At 33.8% G+C, this 26,359-nt stretch overlaps 1 protein-coding gene and 2 long non-coding RNA genes across 5 annotated transcripts; 1 reads left to right on the forward strand and 2 right to left on the reverse strand.

Annotated features, from left to right (window-relative positions):
* Positions 1–2,470: 2,470 nt before the first annotated feature.
* LOC148622803 (O-phosphoseryl-tRNA(Sec) selenium transferase-like) lies at positions 2,471–24,969 on the reverse strand. 3 transcript variants are annotated; one of them, XR_015920696.1, is made up of 11 exons: positions 24,891–24,962; positions 23,175–23,289; positions 22,228–22,501; positions 20,837–20,995; positions 19,550–19,703; positions 12,186–12,288; positions 10,033–10,162; positions 9,324–9,509; positions 8,247–8,352; positions 6,905–6,995; positions 5,881–5,919 (listed from the first exon to the last, which is right to left on the reverse strand). XR_015920696.1 is itself a non-coding variant. In XM_088573016.1 (10 exons), the coding sequence occupies exons 2-10, from the start codon at positions 23,286–23,288 to the stop codon at positions 5,613–5,615; spliced, it is 1,518 nt and encodes a 505-aa protein (XP_088429142.1). In that variant the 5' UTR covers position 23,289; positions 24,919–24,969; the 3' UTR covers positions 2,471–5,612. The 3 variants fall into 3 exon arrangements, 2 of the variants coding, with proteins under 2 accessions (XP_088429142.1, XP_088429141.1); XM_088573016.1 differs by lacking the exon at positions 8,247–8,352 and having other exon boundaries at positions 2,471–5,919; positions 24,919–24,969; XM_088573015.1 differs by lacking the exon at positions 8,247–8,352 and having other exon boundaries at positions 2,471–5,919.
* Positions 3,592–4,295, forward strand: LOC148622804 (uncharacterized). The gene is made up of 2 exons (XR_015920697.1): positions 3,592–3,799; positions 4,161–4,295. It is a non-coding gene; the product is annotated as an uncharacterized LOC148622804 (long non-coding RNA).
* Positions 14,505–19,543, reverse strand: LOC148622805 (uncharacterized). Its single transcript, XR_015920698.1, has 3 exons — positions 15,381–19,543; positions 14,988–15,129; positions 14,505–14,702 (listed from the first exon to the last, which is right to left on the reverse strand). It is a non-coding gene; the product is annotated as an uncharacterized LOC148622805 (long non-coding RNA).
* Positions 24,970–26,359: the final 1,390 nt, after the last annotated feature.

Genomic DNA, 26,359 nt, shown 5'->3' on the forward strand with positions numbered 1-26,359 from the left:
GTTATTCTTTTCTTTTACTGAGCAAGAAAAAAGGAGCAGATATGTTGAAACACCACAAATGTGCTATGGTTTAACCTTTATAAAGATACAGAGATCACCAAAAGGTCTTCAGTAAGTGTAAACACACCTTCAAGTAAGCTCTGAAAGGCACCGGCAACAGAAGTAATAAAATCCACGGAAACATAACGGTGACACTTCATCAAAATAAACTAAAAAGTCAAATAACAACACAGAACACAATGTGGTCAGGTACATGTCTGCGGTAGGGTTAAACTAGTTTTTAAGGCCTTAACCATCTCCTTTAATGTGAGGTAAAACATGAACTGAAACAACAAACACGCCATAAAATTCATGCAGGGCAGAATTGAAGTGGAGATATCATAAGTCTTTATATGACCATAAAAATATTGCTGTTGTGTAATGGTATGGTGCTGTGATCATCCTTAAACACTAGGTTTTCTTGCAATAACCGTGTATTACATGTACCTTGGTTGTATGATCTTGATGTTCGGAAAGATGCCACGTTCCTCGCACGTTAAAAAACCCTACTGTGGTATTCTCCCGGAGTAGGAACCATAGGGCTCCGCCACAGAAGGCTAAATTGCCCGACTCTACCCACCTCTCCCTATTTCCAGTGTCGATAAAAATTTCTCGACCCTATTATCCTGGTGTCCCATCCCATTTTTCATTTCATGTTCATTTTATCATCCCATTTCATGTTCATCGCCTGAATATAGCTGAAATTGCTGCTCGGGCGTTAAACCCAAACAAACAAACAAAAACATCACAAAGGAAGATTGTTATTTATCTAGTGGTTTATGACCCCAACCATTTTGGCATTGAGTGAAAAACAAGCATTTCATAAAATAAACTTTTATAATACATTTCATGTTCATTTTATCATCCATTTCATGTTCATCGCATGAATATAGCTGAAATATAACCCAATCGTTTTGGAATTATGAGCCAAAAGGGGTTCCAAGAATTGAATAATCTCACTCCAGTGAAAGCATCTGGATGTTTAGGGTTTTGTTCCACAATATTCTATGCCACTATGGTCATACTGTGATTTATTTTTTGTTAAGATTTAAACCATTTAGGAATGAGGTACCAGAAACACGCGTTTTCCTGATGTTTGGACAATACCTTGTCTGTGAGTAAAAGATCTCTTTTAAATTTTACTAGGGATTGATTATAGGGGTTGTAACTTAAGTAGATTAAAACAAGCATTTTTCTGATTTCTTTGAATGATAACTAGAGAAAAAAGGAATATATCTCTCTGAAATGTTGTACACCAAAAGGAAGATTGGGATCCATTTTGGAGGTTGTGACTGGAGCCATTTAGAAGTTAGGGGGCACTTCGATTCTGGTCAAATTTGTAATAGCAATCGAATTTTAAAGCTACATAAAATTCGAACAGACCAAATTGCTTAAAGTTCAACCTTGCTGTTGTATCAGCCTGTGCATTCCGAAGCATTTCCTCACTCACTCACCACTTTCTTAGTCTTAAGATTACTAAAAGCTGGGCTAAGTATTACCATCATATTGGTTCTAACTAATACAAAAACGCTGATGATTAACTAAAGAAACAATGCTATTGACTGCATGAACATTTTATTTGTCTGCCAGCAAAACATTGACTTTGTATGCTTTTTAAATAAATTTTCAGAAAATTTGACGCACCACTTCATATTATTTTTAAATGGGTATTATTTTGACAGACATCCTCGATTTGTTCAGACTTGCTGGAGTTGCTGAAAAATAACAATTTTTGTTTAAAGTTCTATAATCCTCCTTCACTATCAAACTTCAATACATGTCACCTATAACTGATTTTGCTGTCTTCAAATATTCGATAGATTTTTTTGTTGTTTTCAGTTATGTATAATCAAAGAACGGTGTGTCTAAAAAATGCTTTGGAAGCAAACACAATTATATACTGTAAAGATATCTTTCAACTTGTTTAAGTTAGATTATCTCTCCTTACATGACGCTGAGAAAAAATACCTAAGATTATAGTCTACACGTGTTAATTGTGCTGTTCTTAATCTGCATATACTCAACTTTATTTGCAGATGGTTGAACACACGAATAGTCATATTTTTCACTTAAAGAAGAATTTTAACTGACTGCTTTGAAAGAATCAGATGTATAGCTAAAAATTTGGAAGAATCAACATAATCGGATTTTTACTGTTGCTCATTTGTTAGCTTTTCTGTATGTTGCATACAAGTTTGCATTTCGCTTACGTGTTTCTCACTTTGATATGAAGGGGTTCGGGTGGCATATCATAAAAGAAAACTAGATTGTTTTGACACGCTTCCACATATTTTCATTTTGAATATTAAGTATTTGTAAAATTCACACTTACGACGTCCTCTCTTCGATAGTTTTCTTATCAACTTACACATACAAAATAAATCACAGGGTACGAGAACCCACAGGAAAATTCAATAAAACAAGAAACAAAGACGTGAAATTAAATTTAATTATAGGCCTCTACAAGAAATGAGGAAATAGCAAATCGATATTGATCACCTTGTTCTTGTTACATATAAAGAATCGACATTCGAAGAAATAATACTACGCATCTTCTCTATTGAAACCTCACCTGTAAGATGGATTAAAAATGTAATTGTTTTATTCCAAATTAAAAATTATACTAAGGAGTAATTAAGGCCTATGGAACCAAGATTCGAGCAGAAACCAAAAGAATGCATATATAATCCAAGAATAAAGACCCGACAGGAAAACAGACACACAATCATGAAATCATGAAATTACCAAATAAACAAACGCTAATGAACAACTCAGACTATATAAAAAAATGGAAGCATGGCAAGTGTCCCCTGCTTTTCTAGAAACACACACCGACTTGCAAGTCCTGGGTAGATGAAAGAAGAAAGGAAACCTAACTGTAGGAATACCTCAAGCACCTTTATCACACGATTTTTTTTTACGATCGACTAAATCAGTTGTATACTAAGTTGATGTAATAACCAAAAAAAAAAAAAATAGAATTTTTCAGAAATTCTAATATCATTATTCCGGGGCTAAGAAAACTTTTTTATCAGTCCAACAGTCGCAACTTTTTATCAATGTGTTACATGCTTGTTAATAATTACACGTAGTAGAGAATGAGGCGAAGATTATGACAACTCGAATAAAGTAAATTCCTTTTAGGTGTAATGTAATGCAAGAACATGAAAATTGGGCAATTCTGCATCACAGGAACTACTTAACGACGTTTGTCGGAAATTACATGAAATCTTGTAATTCATGTTATAAAAGATGGTAGTCCAATGGATGGGTCACAAACTTTCATTTCGTCCTCAACACAGGTTGGATATTTTCGGTAAGTGTCTAATATTAAGGACTTTTTTGTTTTTGTTTATTGTTTTTGTTTTGTTTTTTTTTCTCTCTTATCATTTATGGAAAATGCTAAGCTTAGATATACAACTTTTTAAAATTTTAAATCGAAGCAGCTATCATGCACTATGCATTAAACAACGACATAACTGTCTGACAAAATCTTAATAAGAATGATAAATTTCAGTCTGTTTTATTTTTTAGCAGCACCTACCCTTAACCATGAAAGCTAGCATGATAACTCTGCTTGCCATAGTCCTGGCCGTGATGAGCAGTGTCAGCGCCGATAAACAGGATTACTATCACAGCTATTGGACACAGCCAGCAGTACTATACCCCTCACCTACACCACTTCAAGCCCCTTTATTGGGAGGAGCACTTGGGGGAGCACTTGGAGGATTCAATCTTCAGGACCCTAAAACTCTTCTCCGTAAGTTTTACTGCTATATAATCCGCGCCTAAGTACCTGAATTGTTGGTTCTATATTTGACAGTAAAATTGTTTTGCCACCTTTGTATTCCACACACAAATCAGATGGCATTATATTCATGGGGTGCATCATTAAACAACCCTTGCTCTCTGGCAAAGTACAAAAGTGTTTTACTGAACATTTCAATAAATAAAAAAAAACACTGTCTCTTCACATGCCTATATGAATGCTTTTACAAATGTCTATACATAATTCATGATTGTGTATCTAAAAAACCTTTATCCTGTCAAACATACGGTAAATGCACAGTGAATTATTTAGTTATAACACTTAATTTATGTTTATTTCTTTTTAATTTTAGTTTTCCTCTTCCTGTTGCCAATAATCATCAACTTGTTCCAGAACAACAACTAATTTTAAAGATCAGAGATAGCATATTCAATCTAATTGTTGAGGATTAATACCAATTGAAGATATGATGTTAAAAGGAATTTTAGAAACTTCAGTTGGCTTTAGTGTTACTTTATTGAAAGAAATGATGAAGTAAAAATGGATTAACAAGACATGTTTTGACAAAGACAGCTACTCATGAACATCAGAATGTACTTATCAGGGAATATGGGAAACGTAGGCCACGGTTGGTTCTTTATGAACACCATCATGTACTTATCGGTGGATATGGGGAATGTAGGCCACGGTTGGTCATATTATAGCTAACCAACAAATAGGGCACAAGGGTTGGGGTGTAGACCATGGATGCTTACTGCATTTACTCATCAACAAAGGGGAATACAGAGAATGTAGGCCATGGAGGGTTCTTTATATACTAATCAACAATGGGGGGGGGGGTGGTACAGGGAATGTAGACCATGAATGGTTACTTAATAATCAGCAAAGTGGGCACAGGGAGAACATTGGCTGTAGAGTGGTTCTTAAATCTTTATATGCTAATCAGTCAGGGGGATACTGTGGGTACAAATACAATCGAGGGTTAATAAACTTCGATAGCCACTATATAAAAAATAAAACAATTTAAAGGGGATGTTAAAATACATTTACATATCTAGTTATAAGTAAGCGTTGTTATCAAATAACACTGATGTTGATTACTTAAATATACTGTGATACTTGTTAATTGTTGAGTGCAATAAAAATAGAAAAATGTTTCCTCTTGATAATTGTTTTCCCATCAACTTTAAAGTGCCTTCAACTTAAAATAAAGACTCTAATGGCACAATGTTGTTTGGAACCAGTTACTTTGACACAAATGTATTTATATACAAAAAAATATTTTACTTATTTGCTTAAGACAACAAACACTTTGCATGGTTATGCACGCACATTAAATAAAATAGGGCATCAATGGAGCATTAAGTGATATCCCGCCATGTAATGGTGAAAAAAGGGGGATGTCAAAATGTAAAAAATGCCCTAACTTAAAAACAACAATTTGGATTTTTCTGAAAATTGAATTTAATCTGTATTGTCTGGTACTAAACAAGTGTGGAATGTTTTAAAAAATCCTGCCTAAGTTATCATCTGGAAACTGTCTGGCAATTTTAGAGGGGTATCATATAATAACAAAAATGGTTAATTGTTAAGTAGTGATGGGTACACAGCATACAGTAAACTTCAAATCAAAGAATATATTCTCTCGACTAAACACTTCTCACAGAAATCAAGATTCAAATACAAAAATAATTACAAATAAACCCAACATGATCCAGTAAATCACAAATGACAATCCTATATCCTTATCTATATTTTATTGCAATTGTCCCCTACAGGTTTAAAACAGTTATTTCATGCTAAATTACACAGGTTTATCATAAATAACACTTTCATCTGTAGTTGAACTAGCCTGAGGTGCATGATTAACACTTTTTTCTTGGTTATTAATAGCTCTTTCTGTTTGTCCTTCACCTTTCACACTCTTACTCGACTTAAATCTGGTTAAGACTTTGTCTAGCCTAGACACAAAAGTATCAACATCACTCTGTGTCATGCCTACAGAAGCTGCTGCTGTCAAATATGGGCAACAGTAGGTGTTACAATGGGCTCCAAAGTTGATCAGCTTCAGTCCTGCTATAGATGATTCCGATCCTGTATTACTAATTACTCTGGAAATTATAGCAAACATTCATATAATTAAAACATCCCAATAATACTCTAGACAGCAAAAAAGTATCCTTTCAAATGTTGTCTGTACATGTACATGTACTATGATACAATGACCAAAACTGTCTCATGCAAATACAAGTTAAATACCATTTCATATAAAAAATTTTAAAAATGTGTGGCGCATGATAGGCATTGGTTCCATATTATTGTGCATTAAAAATTTATTTTAACATTTCTTTTAAGAAATTTGAAGTTTTTTTATTATGGCAATTTTTCCTCAGAAATATTTGCTCTATGAGTAGGGGAAATAACTTACGTCAATAATCAATAATTTATGAATATTCAGTGCAAATTGTTTTCACTATAAAGAAAAAGACTTTGAAACCCACAGACTTTACTCATTTTGAATTGTCATACTAAAAACCATCATTTTAAGATATTTTTTACAAAGAAACCATTAGAGCAAAATGTAAAGAACAGGGAAAGAGAGATAATTCATTGACATTTACAAAGAAAGTACTTTAAAACTAGTTTAAATAGTAGTAAATCAAATCAATGTTTGTTTTTAATTTATTCCCTTTTATATGAACATTAAATAACCATCTGTTTGGAAACCATCATGTGTATTTAAACACTTATTTCAATTCTAAAAACCAAGTGTCTACAAACAACAATTTAGACAACTACCTGTACTATGATATAGGCAAGGACATGGACAATGACAATGCTGTACTATTATATGGCTTCATTTTTGATTGAGTAGTGCATTAAATTTTACAACCAGCTTTCTTCAGCACCAGTGTATATAAAAATAATGATCTTAGCCTTACTTAAACAGTTCCATTAAAAATTACTGATACTTTCAAAGAAGTTGCCTATTTGTACATTGTGAATGTTGATATGCTCAATATCAATTACATGTTACATGTCTGATGAATTATCAGTAGTTATTTAATCACTTTCTACAGAAAAACTAGAACTGACCTTGTCCCAGAAACAAATCTTGTGAACAACATGGAACCAACCTCTGTAATATCACACTCCTTACTCAGATTAAAGGAAGCTAAACTCATACCTGTAACACAAAAGAAGGTCAATACATGTACTTCACATACCTGTAATAAAAAGAAAGTCAATACATGTACTTCACATACCTGTAATGCAGGGGAAGTTGGTACATGTACTTGCATATCTGTAATACAGAAGTTAATACATGTACTTCACATGCTTGTAATACAGAGGAAGTCTATATCTATATTTTACATACTTTTAATACATAAGCAAGGATTTATAGAGGTTGACACAGTATAATCCTCCCTCTAAAATTTGGGAAATGAAATTTTAATCTTCCACACATTTTACCACCAAAGTTGTCTTGCCTTGCTTTGATTGGCTTTCATTCTATTTATGCCCCTCCCTAAATCTGAAATCCTGCACCCCCTTTCATACAGGAAAATTTAATACATAAACTTCATAAACCTGTTATTCAAAGAAAGATAATACATGTTCTTCACATACCTGTAAGACAGGGGAAATTGATACATGTACATGTACCTGTAGGCTAGGTTGCACATCAACTACCTGTTTTGTGTAATGTATTTGTAGATTTTTAAGAGTTTCATATTTTTGTAGCACATCTAAGCAACTCTTCATTTCAGCAATCTGTGCTTCAGCTTGATAAGTTGTACTGTGTGTACACTTTCAAGCTTCTTTGCAATCACTTCTTGTTTTATTAAATAAAATTTCTGCAACCCTTAATGGAAATGATTTGTAATTGGAGTTGAAAATTCATGAAAAGCCTTAAAATGATTCCTAAGATTTTTTTGGTGTCACATCTACCTTTCATTTGGTTTGTAAGGGTTGACAAGAGCATAAATGTTCTGTGGATATATTTCTTCTATTATTTGTTGTAGAGTTTTAAAGTTTTTTTATCCTGGTTGCACATTTTTTGGTCATTTAAGATCAGCTTTTTACATTTGGAATGTAAACCACATCAAGGTGACATGTAGTGATTGGTGTCTTTAAATCTTGAAATTCTATTTTATTTTAATGTAACACATTCTGCCTTTTCTGTTACTTTTTATCTTTAAAAGTAGAATTTTAATAAGTCTACCTCAAGGTGACGTATCCAATACCATTCTTGGTGATCTTCAACTAAAAGTTCCAAGAAAAACTAGTCCTTTTTAAAAAGGTTCAGTCTTTAACTTAATTTTATTTTGACAACAGGTATATACTATTTTTTGTGGGTTAATACTCAGTATGTCTATACAAGTTCTTGTTCTCACATTATTTCCCTCATATTATCTCAATATTTTGATAGCCTTACCATTATATTTTCTATTGTATTCCACTGTGAAAAAAATGCCAGGTAATCCTGCAATTTGATTGGTCAGCTTGATAGGGGACATGAGACCATATCCTTGATGTAGACCCTGGGATATTGAAGTGGATCAAGAAATTTATTGCTTTTATGAAAGTGTAGTTAAGGTAAAGATTCAGTAAGTGAACACTGCATAGCAGTAACTATGTACCACATTGGAGAAAAATGGTGCAAACTTGATGATTAATGGTGCTACACTGTTCCTCAACTGTTACATTCAAATGAGAACTAGTTTATAACTTTTCTATTACAATTCCAATGTAGTATGATCATGTGTTTTTTTTTCTGTTTATTGTTTCAATATTGAATATTTTTTCAAGATGAAATTATTATTGAAGCCGAGAGAATCATTGAAACTAATACAAATATCAACCAGAGGAAATATTATATCACGAAGCTAAAGGGTTGATAAATCATGATAGTGACTTGTATCAAAGTCATTAATTGTTTTATAACATGACTTTCATCATTCAATTTTATGTTAATATATATATAAGTTTTATAAAGAAATAACTCTTTTTCATGTTTATTTGTCTATAGTGAATAAACGAGTCTGGTAACCCCCAAATTTCATTTGTTAAAAATGTAATGTATACACTAAGAAATAAACATAACGTTTTAAAGAAATTCTATCGACTTATTCCTGGTAACAAAAGTTGTATTTCACCTTTAAAACCCTGGTAACCTATGGTGAAAATTTGGAGTGTTGTGTCAAATTGCAAGCTCTAACTACTGACAAAATTTAAAAATTTCTGTTGATAGATGCCTTACTGAACATTGACCTTAAAAAGTAAGCTTACTTCACCAAATCTTATCCATAGATATCTCATAGTGTCCAGTAAATAGAACACTTTCCCCAAGTCTTATCCATAGATATCCCATCGTGTTCAGTAAATAGAAAACTTTCCCCAAGTCTTAAATATAGATATCCCATTGTGTCCAGCTGTAAAAACACTTTCCCCAATGCTTACTTATTGATATTCAAGTGTATACAGTAGTTAGAACACATTCCCCAAATCTTACCCATAGATATCCCATTGTGTCCAGTAGAAAGTACTCTCTCCCCATGTTTTGCTGCTACTTCTGACAATTTAGTTGACAGATACTGGTAGTTTTCTTTTCTTTCCTTCACCAGTTGTTTATATTTCTTACTACCCATACTTAGTAATGTAATAAACATGTCCATTGTTGGTGTAGATGATGCTCTTCCTGTAAAATACAATTGTATGATGTTAATTTATCAACCTTAAAAAACATGCATGTGCACTTACCAATATATTTTTCAATTATGGATTTTTAATGAATTCAGTACTTTATACATATGTATATGGACCTGTTCAGATACAACACACTGACTCAGTAAAAGTTCTTAATTTATATATTACATTGTAGATAATGTGTTTTGGATATGGATTTGAGTGTTGTAATTTTCTGCTATGATTGGCTGAGAGTAATTACAGAACGGTTTATATCCTGATCTAAATTTAGAAGTATAACATCAATATACATATAACTAGAAACATAGTGTCAATATATTTAAAAATAGAAACAAGGCTTCATGTACGTGGAATATCCTTTGCATCATGTGATCATAATAACCAATGAACAAAGAAGACTGTTATACCATATGTAATATTCAAATATATCTTTATATATCATACAAATCAAAAGAGTATAAAAAAAATGTCTGCTAAAAGAAAGTATAGACATGACATTAGTATCCTGTACTTACCAGGATATGCCTTGCTGATGCTTTCTATTAATTTACTATCAAAACCAGCAATGATAGAGCCACCCACAGGTACCATAAAGTTTTTATCAGTACTCTGTACAAAGGCATCAACTCTTCCTTTCCTGTATGCCTGAAACCAACAACCAAATGACATTATGGTAGGTGTAAAATTTGGCAATATTTATGCAGGAAAGTATACGAAAATTTTCAGCTAAATAGTATTATGTTGTGTGCCAGTAGTAAAACAATGATAAATGGAGATTCCTTAAACAAAGTTATAATATATCTTAACTTTTAAGTTGGTACCTGGTCAACCAAAGTCATTCTTTGAGGTGTACTGGTACTAAAATTTGTAAAATACAAAACCAAATTTAAGTTGACATACTAATGATACCACTCTCGGTTCCATAAATTGCTAAAATATCAGAAATAGGTGTGACACTTAACTGTTGGTAAGGAATCCCATGGAAGAATTCAGTAAAATTTTAACTTCCTATACAGTCCAGAACTTAATTTTTTCGGCAACAAATGTTAAAAATTTGCAATTACTTTTAATTAATAAGAGGCAGTATCCAAAATTAAATAAAATGATTAATTAATAATATCAAAAAACTCTTAAAATAATTTTTATGTTGCACAAAGTGTAATTTTCAACCAATTTAAAATGGAGTTCATGAGGGGACAAATTGATGTTATTCCGATATTTACATCAGCAAATTGAATAATTTAGTTGGTATCAATGTGCGTACAAGATACAAAGACTGATAATGAGATTCCTAAATATATTTAACAAGATACAAAGACTGACAAAGAGATTCCTAAATATATTTAACAAGATACAAAAACTGACAAAGAGATTCCTATATATATTTAACGAAATACAAGGACTGACAAAGGGATTCCTATATATACATTTAACGAGATACAAGGACTGACAAAGAGATTCCTATATATATATATATTTAACGAGATACAAAGACTGACAAAGGGATTCCTTTATATATTTAACGAGATACAAAAACTGACAAAGGGATTCCTTTGTATATTTAACGAGATACAAGGATTGACAAAGAGATTCCTAAATATATATTTAACAAGATACAAAGAATGACAAAGGGATTTCTAAATATATTTAACAAGATACAAGGATTGACAAAGAGATTCCTATATATATATATTTAACAAGATACAAAGTCTGACAAAGGGATTCCTAAATATATTTAACAAGATACAAGGATTGACAAAGAGATTCCTACATATATATATATATTTAAAAGGATACAAAGACTGACAAAGGGATTCCTATATATATTTAACTTTGCTTGTGAAGGGTATAATAAACAAGTGTAAAATATATGTCTTAATTACTTTTGTTCCCTAACCCAGCTGATTAAAAAATAATTTCTCAGCACACAGTATACAATAATTAAACAATGTACACGGTAAACTAATTCAATACACATGTCAGTAATTAACATATATAACCAGTGTTTGAAAATAAATGCTATTAACTTTTACACCAATGGTTAATTTTATCAGTTATCTGTACAGAGTGAAATACATGGCATTGTTCTTTTTCACCAATTGGAGAATAAAGTGTAGTTAAATTGCACAAACATTCCCCCCCCCAATAGTTGAATTGCACCAATAAAAGACTACCAATCATACTAGTTTACCTGTAAAATATCTTTAGAGGTAGTAATATCAAATATTTAACAAAATATATAAAAATCAAATATTAGCTAGGATTATAACTAAAAATGCATGAAAGATGTAATTCACACTTGACAAGATAGATCTAGCTTTACCATGATGAGATCAGCAAATGGCAAATACATTTCTTTGGTTTAGTTTTTCTTGAACCTGAAGATGTCAGTCATAGATTTACAGAGATGCCAAGCAACCCTGCAGTTAATAAGTTTTCAGATTATATCTTGACAACATATGATGACTCTGTTTTGTTTCTGCTGTCAATTGTTTGCTGAACAAACAACAGACCCAAGGCCTTTCATGCTCAGAATAACAAGCAATTTTAATAATATAAAGATAATTACAAATTACCTGTTTTGGTGCAAAAGGATTCTTTTTTGGGGGGCAATTTAACAACGAAATTTGAAAAACAAACTGTTCTGCTCATAATACCATTACATTACCTGTTGTATCAGATGTGTACACTTGGAGCACTGTAGACCATAAGCATTATTTATTAAATGTGGCACTTCATATTCCTTACAAATTTCTCCTATTTCCTCTAATCTGCAAAAGAAAACTATAAATGCTGTAAGAAAGCTCACAAAGAGAATACTCCACTTCCAATAAACTAAAAATATTAATCCCTTAAGCAGGATATAATAATTATAATTCCTTGTGAACATTTACATATGATGCCTAACCTTCCTATAAAATTGCATAAAAATACTTAAGAGTGGTTTGTTAGGAGTTACACTAACAAAGTTTTAACATGTAAACCCTCAAGTTGAATTCTAATATGATGTCCTACAAACATCAGACGAAATATTACTCATTTAAACACAGGTTGGCCTTTATATTTGTATTATCATATATATAAAGACCCAGTCTATGTGTAAATGAGTACAACACCATACTCCCCATGAATTATGTCTTAATTATCTCCCATTGCAAAAAAAAACAAAAAACCAAAAAAACAAACAATGTTCCTTTTTCATGAAAATCTGCATATGCTGTCTAAACGTACATATAAAATTTCATTAAAATCGGTTGTGTCGTTCAGGAGGAATCCCATGTTGGATTATCTCCCTTTGGAGGCATTGGACAATAATTATATTCCTTAAGGCACATTAACATTACTAAACATAACCAACCTCCCTAAAAATTAGATCAAAATACATTGAGTGGTTTGAGAGGAGTTGTACTTACAAGATATATGGAGAGGTGAACAGAAAAAACAGGAAGATTTACAGACTAACAGGATATTTCCTATATATACCAAACTTTGTTCACAAGGGTGAAAACATGTATACTGTTAGTCAACCTCTATACTGCATTTTAAAATTATTATGATCAGAAGTGATTAAAGTATAAAAATGTTTCGTCTTAGTTTACTATACAAGAGTCACTTCATAAGAATTTATTGCCCTGATTTATGTAAAGAAGACACAGCATTGTGCTAAGGCACATGATACCCCTGTCCCCATTTTGTGTTCGAAAAAAAAACTCTGAAACAAAAAAAAAATTGAAACATAATGTAATACGAAAGGAAAACTTTCACTGATGAAGACAAAATATATTATGAAAAAAAAAATAATTAAAAATCAAATATTTGTTGACATATACATGTAATGTGTAGACAAACAGACAACAGCATATTATTATAATCTAACAACAGGAAATGGTGAGATTTTAAGTTTTAATGGCAAATTATTTCCTTGAATCTAATGGAGTTTGGCTTTAGGGATAATTGAGCTTCCACCTTTAACCACTGTTAGATTATAATCACCAACAGGGAAATAAAGTAAAACATCATAAATAAACATCATAATAAATACGTCACACAAATCTTCTGTTCAATTCTTGTAAATATGGTTTTCCTATCATTAAGATTTAATCAAAGTATAATACAACTTGACTACTTAAGAAAATGTAAAGCAAATTTTCCATCCTATCAATAAATTAGTTCAAGAACTTTAGTATGTTCAAATACCCAATGCACCTTCATATTGGACATTTAGTCCTTGCATTAAGTCCCATGATATGGTTTTCTGTAAAATAATCCCATACAAGTTTAAGTAGTCATCTAAACTGAATGCAACTTTGAAAAATTCTGATAAAAAATTAAGATGACAAGCATAAATCTATTTTTTTACATCATATGTCCCCTCGCAAAAAGTGGCCCCAGATTAACAAATTTCTGTGAAAAGCAATACCATCCAGACTTTGAAATTTACAAAATATTAACCAAAATATGGATGAAATTATACAGAAAATTAAGGTGAAATGTAAGTAATGACAGATGGTTGTAGGATAAATGGACCAGTCAAAATCAAACAATCATTACAAGAGGTATCATAACATTATTTGTTTTCAGATTAGATAATGGTAACTTAAACAAGTACCTGTGGTGTATGGTTGATTGGAACTAAAACAAGTACCTGTGGTGTATGGTTGATGGTAACTAAATCAAGAACCTGTGGTGTATGGTTGATGGTAACTAAATCAAGTACCTGTGGTGTATGGTTGATGGTAACTAAATCAAGAACCTGTGGTGTATGGTTGATGGTAACTAAATCAAGAACCTGTGGTGTATGGTTGATGGTAACTAAATCAAGTACCTGTGGTGTATGGTTGATGGTAACTAAAACAAGTACCTGTGGTGTATGGTTGATGGTAACTAAATCAAGTACCTGTGGTGTATGGTTGATGGTAACTAAATCAAGTACCTGTGGTGTATGGTTGATGGTAACTTAAACAAGTACCTGTGGTGTATGGTTGATGGTAACTAAATCAAGTACCTGTGGTGTATGGTTGATGGTAACTAAATCAAGTACCTGTGGTGTATGGTTGATGGTAACTAAATCAAGTACCTGTGGTGTATGGTTGATGGTAACTTAAACAAGTACCTGTGGTGTATGGTTGATGGTAACTAAAACAAGTACCTGTGGTGTATGGTTGATTGGAACTAAAACAAGTACCTGTGGTGTATGGTTGTTGGAAACTGAACAAGTACCTGTGGTGTATGGTTGATGGTAACTAAATCAAGTACCTGTGGTGTATGGTTGATTGGAACTAAAACAAGTACTTGTGGTGTATGGTTGTTGGAAACTTAACAAGAACCTGAGGTGTATGGTTGATCAGAACTTAACAAGAACCTGTGGTGTATGGTTGATGGTAACTAAAACAAGTACCTGTGGTGTATGGTTGATGGTAACTTAAACAAGTACCTGTGGTGTATGGTTGATGGTAACTTAAACAAGTACCTGTGGTGTATGGTTGTTGGAAACTTAACAAGAACCTGAGGTGTATGGTTGATCAGAACTTAACAAGAACCTGTGGTGTATGACTGATGGTAACTAAATCAAGTACCTGTGGTGTATGGTTGATTGGAACTAAAACAAGTACCTGTGGTGTATGGTTGTTGGAAACTTAACAAGAACCTGTGGTGTATGGTTGATGGTAACTAAATCAAGTACCTGTGGTGTATGGTTGATGGTAACTTAAACAAGTACCTGTGGTGTATGGTTGATGGTAACTAAAACAAGTACCTGTGGTGTATGGTTGATGGTAACTAAATCAAGTACCTGTGGTGTATGGTTGATGGTAACTAAAACAAGTACCTGTGGTGTATGGTTGATGGTAACTTAAACAAGTACCTGTGGTGTATGGTTGTTGGAAACTTAACAAGAACCTGAGGTGTATGGTTGATCAGAACTTAACAAGAACCTGTGGTGTATGACTGATGGTAACTAAATCAAGTACCTGTGGTGTATGGTTGATTGGAACTAAAACAAGTACCTGTGGTGTATGGTTGTTGGAAACTTAACAAGAACCTGTGGTGTATGGTTGATGGTAACTAAATCAAGTACCTGTGGTGTATGGTTGATGGTAACTTAAACAAGTACCTGTGGTGTATGGTTGATGGTAACTAAAACAAGTACCTGTGGTGTATGGTTGATGGTAACTAAATCAAGTACCTGTGGTGTATGGTTGATGGTAACTAAAACAAGTACCTGTGGTGTATGGTTGATGGTAACTTAAACAAGTACCTGTGGTGTATGGTTGATGGTAACTTAAACAAGTACCTGTGGTGTATGGTTGTTGGAAACTTAACAAGATCCTAAGGTGTATGGTTGATCAGAACTTAACAAGAACCTGTGGTGTATGACTGATGGTAACTAAATCAAGTACCTGTGGTGTATGGTTGATTGGAACTAGAACAAGTACCTGTGGTGTATGGTTGTTGGAAACTTAACAAGAACCTGAGGTGTATGGTTGATCAGAACTTAACAAGAACCTGTGGTGTATGACTGATGGTAACTAAATCAAGTACCTGTGGTGTATGGTTGATTGGAACTAAAACAAGTACCTGTGGTGTATGGTTGTTGGAAACTTAACAAGAACCTGAGGTGTATGGTTGATCAGAACTTAACAAGAACCTGTGGTGTATGACTGATGGTAACTAAATCAAGTACCTGTGGTGTATGGTTGATTGGAACTAAAACAAGTACCTGTGGTGTATGGTTGTTGGAAACTTAACAAGAACCTGAGGTGTATGGTTGATCAGAACTTAACAAGAACCTGTGGTGTATGGTTGATTGGAACTAAAACAAGTACCTGTGGTGTATGGTTGTTGGAAACTTAACAAGAACCTGTGGTGTATGGTTGATGGTAACTAAATCAAGTACCTGTGGTGTATGGTTGATGGTAACTTAAACAAGTACCTGTGGTGTATGGTTGATGGTAACTAAAACAAGTACCTGTGGTGTATGGTTGATGGTAACTAAATCAAGTACCTGTGGTGTATGGTTGATGGTAACTAAAACAAGTACCTGTGGTGTATGGTTGATGGTAACTTAAACAAGTACCTGTGGTGTATGGTTGATGGTAACTTAAACAAGTACCTGTGGTGTATGGTTGTTGGAAACTTAACAAGAACCTGAGGTGTATGGTTGATCAGAACTTAACAAGAACCTGTGGTGTATGACTGATGGTAACTAAATCAAGTACCTGTGGTGTATGGTTGATTGGAACTAAAACAAGTACCTGTGGTGTATGGTTGTTGGAAACTTAACAAGAACCTGTGGTGTATGGTTGATGGTAACTAAATCAAGTACCTGTGGTGTATGGTTGATGGTAACTTAAACAAGTACCTGTGGTGTATGGTTGATGGTAACTAAAACAAGTACCTGTGGTGTATGGTTGATGGTAACTAAATCAAGTACCTGTGGTGTATGGTTGATGGTAACTAAAACAAGTACCTGTGGTGTATGGTTGATGGTAACTTAAACAAGTACCTGTGGTGTATGGTTGATGGTAACTTAAACAAGTACCTGTGGTGTATGGTTGTTGGAAACTTAACAAGATCCTAAGGTGTATGGTTGATCAGAACTTAACAAGAACCTGTGGTGTATGACTGATGGTAACTAAATCAAGTACCTGTGGTGTATGGTTGATTGGAACTAGAACAAGTACCTGTGGTGTATGGTTGTTGGAAACTTAACAAGAACCTGAGGTGTATGGTTGATCAGAACTTAACAAGAACCTGTGGTGTATGACTGATGGTAACTAAATCAAGTACCTGTGGTGTATGGTTGATTGGAACTAAAACAAGTACCTGTGGTGTATGGTTGTTGGAAACTTAACAAGAACCTGAGGTGTATGGTTGATCAGAACTTAACAAGAACCTGTGGTGTATGACTGATGGTAACTAAATCAAGTACCTGTGGTGTATGGTTGATTGGAACTAAAACAAGTACCTGTGGTGTATGGTTGTTGGAAACTTAACAAGAACCTAAGGTGTATGGTTGATCAGAACTTAACAAGAACCTGTGGTGTATGACTGATGGTAACTAAATCAAGTACCTGTGGTGTATGGTTGATTGGAACTAAAACAAGTACCTGTGGTGTATGGTTGTTGGAAACTTAACAAGAACCTGAGGTGTATGGTTGATCAGAACTTAACAAGAACCTGTGGTGTATGACTGATGGTAACTAAATCAAGTACCTGTGGTGTATGGTTGATTGGAACTAAAACAAGTACCTGTGGTGTATGGTTGTTGGAAACTTAACAAGAACCTGAGGTGTATGGTTGATCAGAACTTAACAAGAACCTGTGGTGTATGACTGATGGTAACTAAATTAAGTACCTGTGGTGTATGGTTGATTGGAACTAAAACAAGTACCTGTGGTGTATGGTTGTTGGAAACTTAACAAGAACCTGAGGTGTATGGTTGATCAGAACTTAACAAGAACCTGTGGTGTATGACTGATGGTAACTAAATCAAGTACCTGTGGTGTATGGTTGATCAGAACTAAAACAATACCTGTGGTGTATGGTTGATGGTTACCAAAAGGAGCACCTGTTGTGTATGGTTGATCAGAACTTGACAAGTACCTGTGGTGTACGGTTGTTCAGAACTTAACAAGTACCTGTGGTGTATGGTTGATGGTTACTAAAAGGAGTACCTTGTGTATGGTTGATCAGAACTTAACAAGTACCTGTGGTGTATAGTTGATCAGAACTTAACAAGTACATGTCGTGTATGGTAGATCAGAACCTAACAAGTACCTGTGGCGTATAGTTGATGGTTACTAAAAGGGGTACCAGTGGTGTATGGTTGATAGGAACTAAAACAAGTACCTGTTGTGTATGGTTGATCAGAACTTAACAAGTACCTATGGTGTACGGTTGATCAGGACCTAACAAGTACCTGTGGTGTATGGTTGATGGTTACTAAAAGGAGTACCTGTGGTGTATGGTTGATCATAACTTAACAAGTACCTGTGGTGTACGGTTGATCAGGACCTAACAAGTACCTGTGGTGTATGGTTGATGGTTACTAAAAGGAGTACCTGTGGTGTATGGTTGATCAGAACCTAACAAGTGCCTGTGGTATATGGTTGATCAGAACTTAACAAGTACCTGTTGTGTATGGTTGATCAGAACTTAACAAATACTTGTGGTGTATGGTCGATCAGAACCTAACAAGTACCTGTGGTGTATGGTTGATGGTTACTAAAAGGAGTACCTGTGGTGTACGGTTGATCAGAACTTAACAAGTACCTGTCGTATATGGTTGATCAGAACTTAACAAGTACCTGTAGTGTATGGTTTTTGTTTGTTTGTTTGTTTGGGTTTAACGTCCGAGCAGCAATATTTCAGCTATATTCAGATGATGAACATGAAATGGATAATCAAATGAACATGAAATGATGATGAAATAAAAATAAAAAGGATGGGACACAAGGACAAAAGGGTCAACAAATTTTGATTGCCACTAGAAAAAGGGGGATGGGTAAGGTCTGGCAATTTTGCTTCCTGTGGCAGAGCGCAAAGGTTCCTATTCCTATCAAATACAACATCAGGATTCTTTAACGTGCGAGGAACGTGACATCTTTCCCAACATGGTGCACCACTATAGTTAGCAGTCAGGTTTTCCGTATTATAGCCCGACAACCCCAGCATGTAACACGCCAGGGGTATCCCATTCCACCACCTGGGGCACACATCCCAGTTGCTCTTTGGGCAGAGCGCCTAGCCCCCGGCTAGGTTCCTGAGCACTATTTAGTCGTCTTTTACGACAAGCTTAGCGCTGCTGCAGGCCTATTCTTTTGACACCCGGACCTGCATGGGGCTAGTGTATGGTTGATCAGAACTTAACAAGTACCGGTGGTGTATGGTTAATGGTTACTAAAAGGAGTATCTGTGGTGTATGGTTGATAAAAAATTAACAAGAATGTGTGTGTGTGTGATCAGAAAAAAGAGAAGTATACATGTTAAACTATATATGGTAAAAGTATAATTCGGCTAATGAAAAAAAACCTGTCTGGAACTCTAGGAGCAAAGCAGCTTGTTGTAGTCATAACACACAATACATTATTAGGTCCAAGTTCTTTCATCTTATCTGCCACTGCAGGAACATTCGTTCTTAACTCATCACCTTCCAATGTGTTCTCTATAACTACAGGTTGAAAACCTAAAACAAGACCAATTCATAAAAAGCTAAACATATTTAAGGTAGATAGTACTTCTAGCATTGGGACTTCGACATTTAAATATTGTTTTTAATAAGATGTCTCCTGAACTGGAGAGACACAGTATAAGTCATCATGCAAAGGCAATATACAAAGCATTCCCTCCAATAGAAGAAAAGAAATCTGTTATGAAGATTTCCATTATGCATCATGTTGATAAGTGAAGAACCTGGAATGGGGAGACACAGTACAATATCACACTTGAGCAGTATAACAACTATGTAAGCATTCTCTTTAAAGGAAGCTGGTAAATGTGATAGACAGACTGATGGATGGACAAACTGATTACAATATAACCCCACTCTTATGAGTAGAGGTTTTCTTAAATTTATAATAATGTTAAAAAATTATGTATATAGAAATATAACAAAACAGAATCCAACAAACTGGAAACTCATTCTAATGAGCCGTAATGGATTACAATGAAACATGTCCAAATGGAAGCTTAGGTAACAAGGATGGCATACATTTTTTTTTGAAGTACTGAGGTCAAAATTCAGAATTGCATTTTATCTGAAGCACAAATTAAGTACCAGTCCACATAAAATTCAGACACTGCCTAAGATAGAGGTGATTCATGGTGTAGAAAAACCCACCATTTTGTTCTACATGTGTTATATTTGCACATAATAATAGTCCTTTCTGTATTCAGGACTGAATTTTTGAGAAAAATATACATTCATTTCCCACTAAATTGTACCAAATCAAATTCAAGAATGATACTTCTTGCAAAGTACCAATTTCATGCACATTCTATATAATTTTTATCTCAAAAGTGCAGATGCTGAATAACTAACAAAGACTGATTATGTGGTCTGTTCTGAATAAGAAATAAAAGTTAATTTAGTCGGTTTTTAAGATGCACTACTGTGTGATTTTCATAAAGACTGGTACTTAAAACAATACTTGAATCCTAGGTACTGCTCTCATTCAAAGCAAGAACTTGTATGAACAGTTTTTGATTCATATTGAAATAAGTAAAACTATCTTTAAGAACACTGATAGTGTTAACCCTATAATTGTAGACTGCTTATAAAATGTTTACTTTTCAGACAGGGACTATATAAGGCATTACCTGATGTAATGACTGACTTGATACAGGACTTCTGGTCAATCCTAGGCCATATCACATACTTTGCATTTGGTCTGGTTTGTTTAAATGTCAACATACACAAGGTCAAACTCATTCCTGTTGCCATGGGCACAACAAAACATGATGATGCTGACTGAATGCCTACGGAGAAAATGATTTAACTATATAAAGTTTATCATTTTTTCATGAGTGGAGAAATATCTTAATCCAGAGACCTATGATACACAGAATTTTATAATTCAGCACAAGTCTTAAAACTATATAACTGCAAAGAAAATTCATACAAAAATAAATCAAAATCTATGTTTTAAAGTTGTGCTTCTCCAGTAGTTAGTAATGTATGTGTTTGAAATTGACATTGTTGCTTTTACATGTCAGTATGTTATATGTTATAAACACATGAAATTAATGTTGTCAAAATAAAAATTTCTTTTATGTATTTTTAATTAATTTATTAAGCATTAGCTGATATATAACTGAAGAAATAACATATGCTTCACAGGGAGCAGCTTCATACATTATCACAGAAGTTAAACCCTGAACAGTTGGGGCAAGTATGCAGGGGCAGATCCAGGATTTTAGATGGGGGTGCACATTTAAAATTTTTGAGGTTAAGTTTTTTGAAATATTCTTCTAGAGTGGGTGCAATGTAGATATTTTTTGTGCTAAAATTAGCAAGGAATTAAAGTTTCAACCAAAAAGTGCATAAATCTAACCCTGACAACTCATGCTTTGCAAATTTTAAGGGGGGGGCGCACGCCTGCCACGCCCCTGGCCTGAATCCGCCCCTGGTATGGTCAACTATTCAAGCTTGATACAGCTCTAAACATTGATTGCAATTTAAAATATTTGGCATGGGATAAGGATTTGACCACACATATAGTCAAGTTATTGTCTGGACATCAGAAAAATGCTTGTACCTGGCCCTCTTGCCCCTAATTCCTAAACAGTTCAAATCAAAACCCCCCAAAAAATCGATCCCAGCCTTAGTAGTACATGTATTACACTTTCTGATACAATATATAATTTCAAGGAGATTCATTTAATTAAACACATCATGCAAATGCTATGGCCTTTTTGGCCCCTAATTCTTAAATGGTTCAAGTCACAACCCCAAAAACCAACCAGAGCCTTCACTTGTCGTATAACACTTTTTGGTTTAATATCATACAAATCAATACACTTACACTCAAGTTATTGTCCGGACACAAAATATTTAAAGACAATGCCAATAATGCTGCAGAAGATGACAGCTTGATACCTTACTACAACTGCAAATTTTTGGAAATTTCCATAATGTATGTTTCTTATATATTCTAGTATACAATGCAAAAAAATCAAAAATAGAAAATGCAATCAGAACTTGTGAAAACCTGATAATCTAATGACATCTAACGCAAGACTGTTAGTTATTTTCATCATTACACTAGACCCAGCAGCCTTTGGTTGGATAGCAGTTATCTCTCCTGATCTTCCAATTCCATGACCAAACCTGTAATGTCTGCCTGCCACCAATGAAGAAAATATTCTAGCCTCTCTCTCCCCAACACCACAATTATCTGGGAAGTTATTACTATCCATGACTGCAAGCTCCTGTAACATTAAATCTATGGTCTGGTCAGTCCAACCATCCTCAGGGAGTTTCCTCTGTAACAAATAAAAAGCAGGAATAGGGCTTGTAAGTCTCGTTCTAGTTTCAGTTTTCCTTCCAGAATTTTAGATGTAGAACGTATTGAAATCCGAAGGCCAGTCTGCATTTTATTGTTCACTTCCGGGAAATGAAAATGCTGTATCACTATACAGAATCTCCTATTTCTATGCTTTTCTTAACATTTTTATTCAGTAGAACTAGATATTTGTCATTTTTTATCAGTATTTTTTCACAAAAATATATTTGCTTTTAACAATGAACTCAATGCTATGTTAATGACGAATCTCTATGCAATTGAATGGGAGATGAGGACCCATTCTCATGAAATCACGGAGTCACGTGACGAGACTTACATACCCTACTGCATGATTCTTTTCATTAATACACAACAGAATATATTACATTTCCATCTAAATTATAAAATGATATCTCTTTTCAAATTTTAATAGATCAAAATACAAATGCACTAAGTTGTCAGAATGTGAATCAAATGGATGTTTAGACTGAAAATAAACATCTACAAACTTTTTTCCAATGTCTTATTCACTGAGGTTTTATACAAGAAAAAAATAAAGCTTAGAAACAAGTTGAAATATGTGTGCTTTTCTTAAACTTTACTGCATGGCTGGATGCAATTTCAATCCTTAATTTGAAGAAAGAGTTGCTAACTTGCTGAAGAAGATGTCGTATCATTCTTTGATGAACAGATTTGGCCTGCTGTCCTTGCTGAATATAACTACCAGATACCAACTTAGAACACAGTTCATAGGACTGCTCATCCATTCTATAAAAGAAAAAAAAACAGTCTTACAGTTAATCCCTCTATATCTTAAACCGATATCTGTTCATGTTTGTTTTAGGTTTTTTTTCTTTGGTTGCTTTGTAACTGATCATTTAGTAATGGCAGTGAATACGGGCTCCTCATCTATAAAGGAGATTATTTTTTTTCAGGAAGTCATTAGGGGGATCATTTTTTAGAAGGTATTTAAAATGAACAGGGGTCATTTTTTTTGTATCAATTAACGTAAAGTCAGAGCATTTTTTTTCTGTTACTTTAATGATTATTAAGTATCCTATCTAGCAAAGAATACAATTCTGTCTTTCCTCTAGATATAAGTCATCAAGTAGAAATGACCATAGTATACCATCTTGGGAGGCTAATTTTCATTAAATGCTTGGTCACCTGCCTGAGTTAGTGAGGCATATAAACATCAGATTTAAGTTTGATCATCATATTGGAAACCTTAGACAAATATGAGCTATATTCAACCACTATTTTCCTTAAAACTACAGGTAAGCCTGTGGACTAAGAAAAAATGCTAAGTATAGCTGAATCTAGATAATGAAAATTTAAATCTTTTCCCTGTTTTAGAATATAAAAATCTAGTAATCTAAACTCAAATATGGTGATGTTGGTGTCACCAGGTTGATTTGCAAGATAACCTTTAATCATTTATTCATTTATACATCCATCCATTCATCCATTTATTCATTCATTCATTCATTCATTATATCATATTGACAAATTTGACATGACAGTATGAAGAAATAGACTTTAATTTATGGATGGACAATATTTAATGGTATATGCTTTCCCGCGCTAAATTAACTGCATGAGCACCCGCACTTCACTGGTATTTAAATGGAATCTGAAAATATTCGTTGTCCAGTAGCTAGTCACATGCAGGGCGGAGGAATTACATCACTGTCTTTCAGGTAGTTATCTAAAGATTCCTATTTGTTAAATTCAATTTGGTTTACAAGTTCATGATTTAGAGAGGTAATTCATAGATTGGATTTTAGTATATTGAGACTAGAACGTCTATATTCTGAATAAAAAGATCTAAACTTTGGAAATGGAATAAAACTTTGATTCAAACATTTGCATAATTCATAATTACCAAGTTAGTTTACTTTGCGGGAAATACTTTAGATTATGAATGTTACAAGCATTGCATGTTATTGAATATCCCAGGTTACGAATTGTTACTATCATCTATCATGTATGAGAGTTTATTAACTTTGCTCAAATTTATTTGCTTTTCAGTACTGTAAATAAAGTAATATAATATGTACTTTCAGAATAAAATGATATAACCTTGGACGGCTCAATTTTAAGCAGTGCCATATTTATGCATAACGAAACCCAAACCCACCATTTTCCACTGCGAAATTGGCAAACACAACATTTTAATCCTAAAGAAATTGAAAATTTTAAAACTCATTATATTGTAGCCTTATAAGTTGTGGCTGAGTTATGCTTATGAACGAATGATACTAAAAAATGAAAACAGTAAAAAAAAAGCAGGAAATTAATTGAAAATCGCACTATGCTGAGAATATGGAAAGCGGTTTTTAGGGGGATTGGTCATTTTTAGCATTTACAAGTTTTTCATTTCACAGACATCTACACCTCTATTTTTCTCACTGCTGCATGTAATTGGGTCAAAATTTAGAACGAATGCTGATTTTAGACAAATCGACCCACACCTCAATCGCCACATCAATGATGAAGGACGGCAATGTATGCAAGAATTGCCCATAGAGAACATTAATAATGAAAAATACGTTGATCATTTTTTCAGAATGAGATATTATTGATATCATTAATCAGAATGAAATGACTATTATTTAATGAGTGTAGCAGTAAATTATACTAATTATCAGTGAATGCGTGTACCTATTTCCTTAGCACAGGCACTTGGGACCAGGATTTTTTCCCCTAAAAAATATCATTAAATCATTTTGTTTCCATATTTTAGTTGTTATGCGTGTTCTCTGACATGTCCGCTTGCTATTTATTGCTGTTTATACTATATACCCAGTTTTCATCTATCAGTTAGAGAAGTATATATGATAGGTGAAAACTAGGCATCCAAATTAATGCTGCTTGCATGAAAAACAACAGCTGTCATCTAGGAATAACATTGGGATCCTAAAAATACATACGAGGTATGTATATAGACGCTATGACTTCACTATATTCTTTCAGATAATAATAGGTATATTTCAAATGAAAACAATTAATACATCTGGTACACCTATATACAGATACGTAGTACTTGGTAGAGATTCCTCATACTTTTAACAAAAAAAAAAAAAAAGAGGTTCCAAATCATCTTCCAAACTTACCGAAGAAGATGTTTTCAAAATGCTGAAATTTTTTATCGACAGCATAGTTGTTCAGTGTGGTGGACACGTATTTCAACAAACGGTCGGCATTCCAATTGAGAAAAAAATTGTGCTCCTCTATTCGCTGACCTATTTCTTCATTCATATGAGGCTGACTTTATAGTTGATCTGATCCAAAGGAAGGAACGTCGTTTAGCCAGATCCTTTGGTCTCAGTTTGCGCTTTATAGATGACGTATTATCGTTAAACAATACCAGTTTTGGGGATACATCGCATCTATTCCAAAGAACTTGAGATAAAAGATACTGCAGTCAGTGTGAAGTCAGCATCATATTTTGACCTATACTTAGAGATCGATGAAAAAGGAAAACTATTAACCAAACTATACGAAAAACGCGATGACGTTCCGTATTTTCAACTTTCAATTCATATGTGGCAACATCCCTTCAGCACTTTTCATATCACAACTTACACGTTATGGCAGAGCTTGCCGTAACTACGCAGACTTTTTGTATCCGCTAAACTTCTTACAATTAAGCATTTGCAACAGAGTTAAGTTACTACGAGATTGAAGTCATCACTACAGAAGTTTTATGGTCGTCATCAGGAACTCGTGGATCTTTACGGTTTATCCATCAGCACTATGAGAACCACTTTGTTCAACCTGTCATTGTTTTCCCTTCCACTTTCATCTATCCGAACTGGACTTTTTATGAGCAACT

This window comes from Perna viridis, chromosome 3 (genome assembly GCF_037379345.1).
Source record: "Perna viridis isolate PV_CMFRI_1.1 ecotype Kerala chromosome 3, ASM3737934v1, whole genome shotgun sequence".
NCBI classification, from domain to species: Eukaryota; Metazoa; Mollusca; class Bivalvia; order Mytilida; family Mytilidae; genus Perna; species Perna viridis.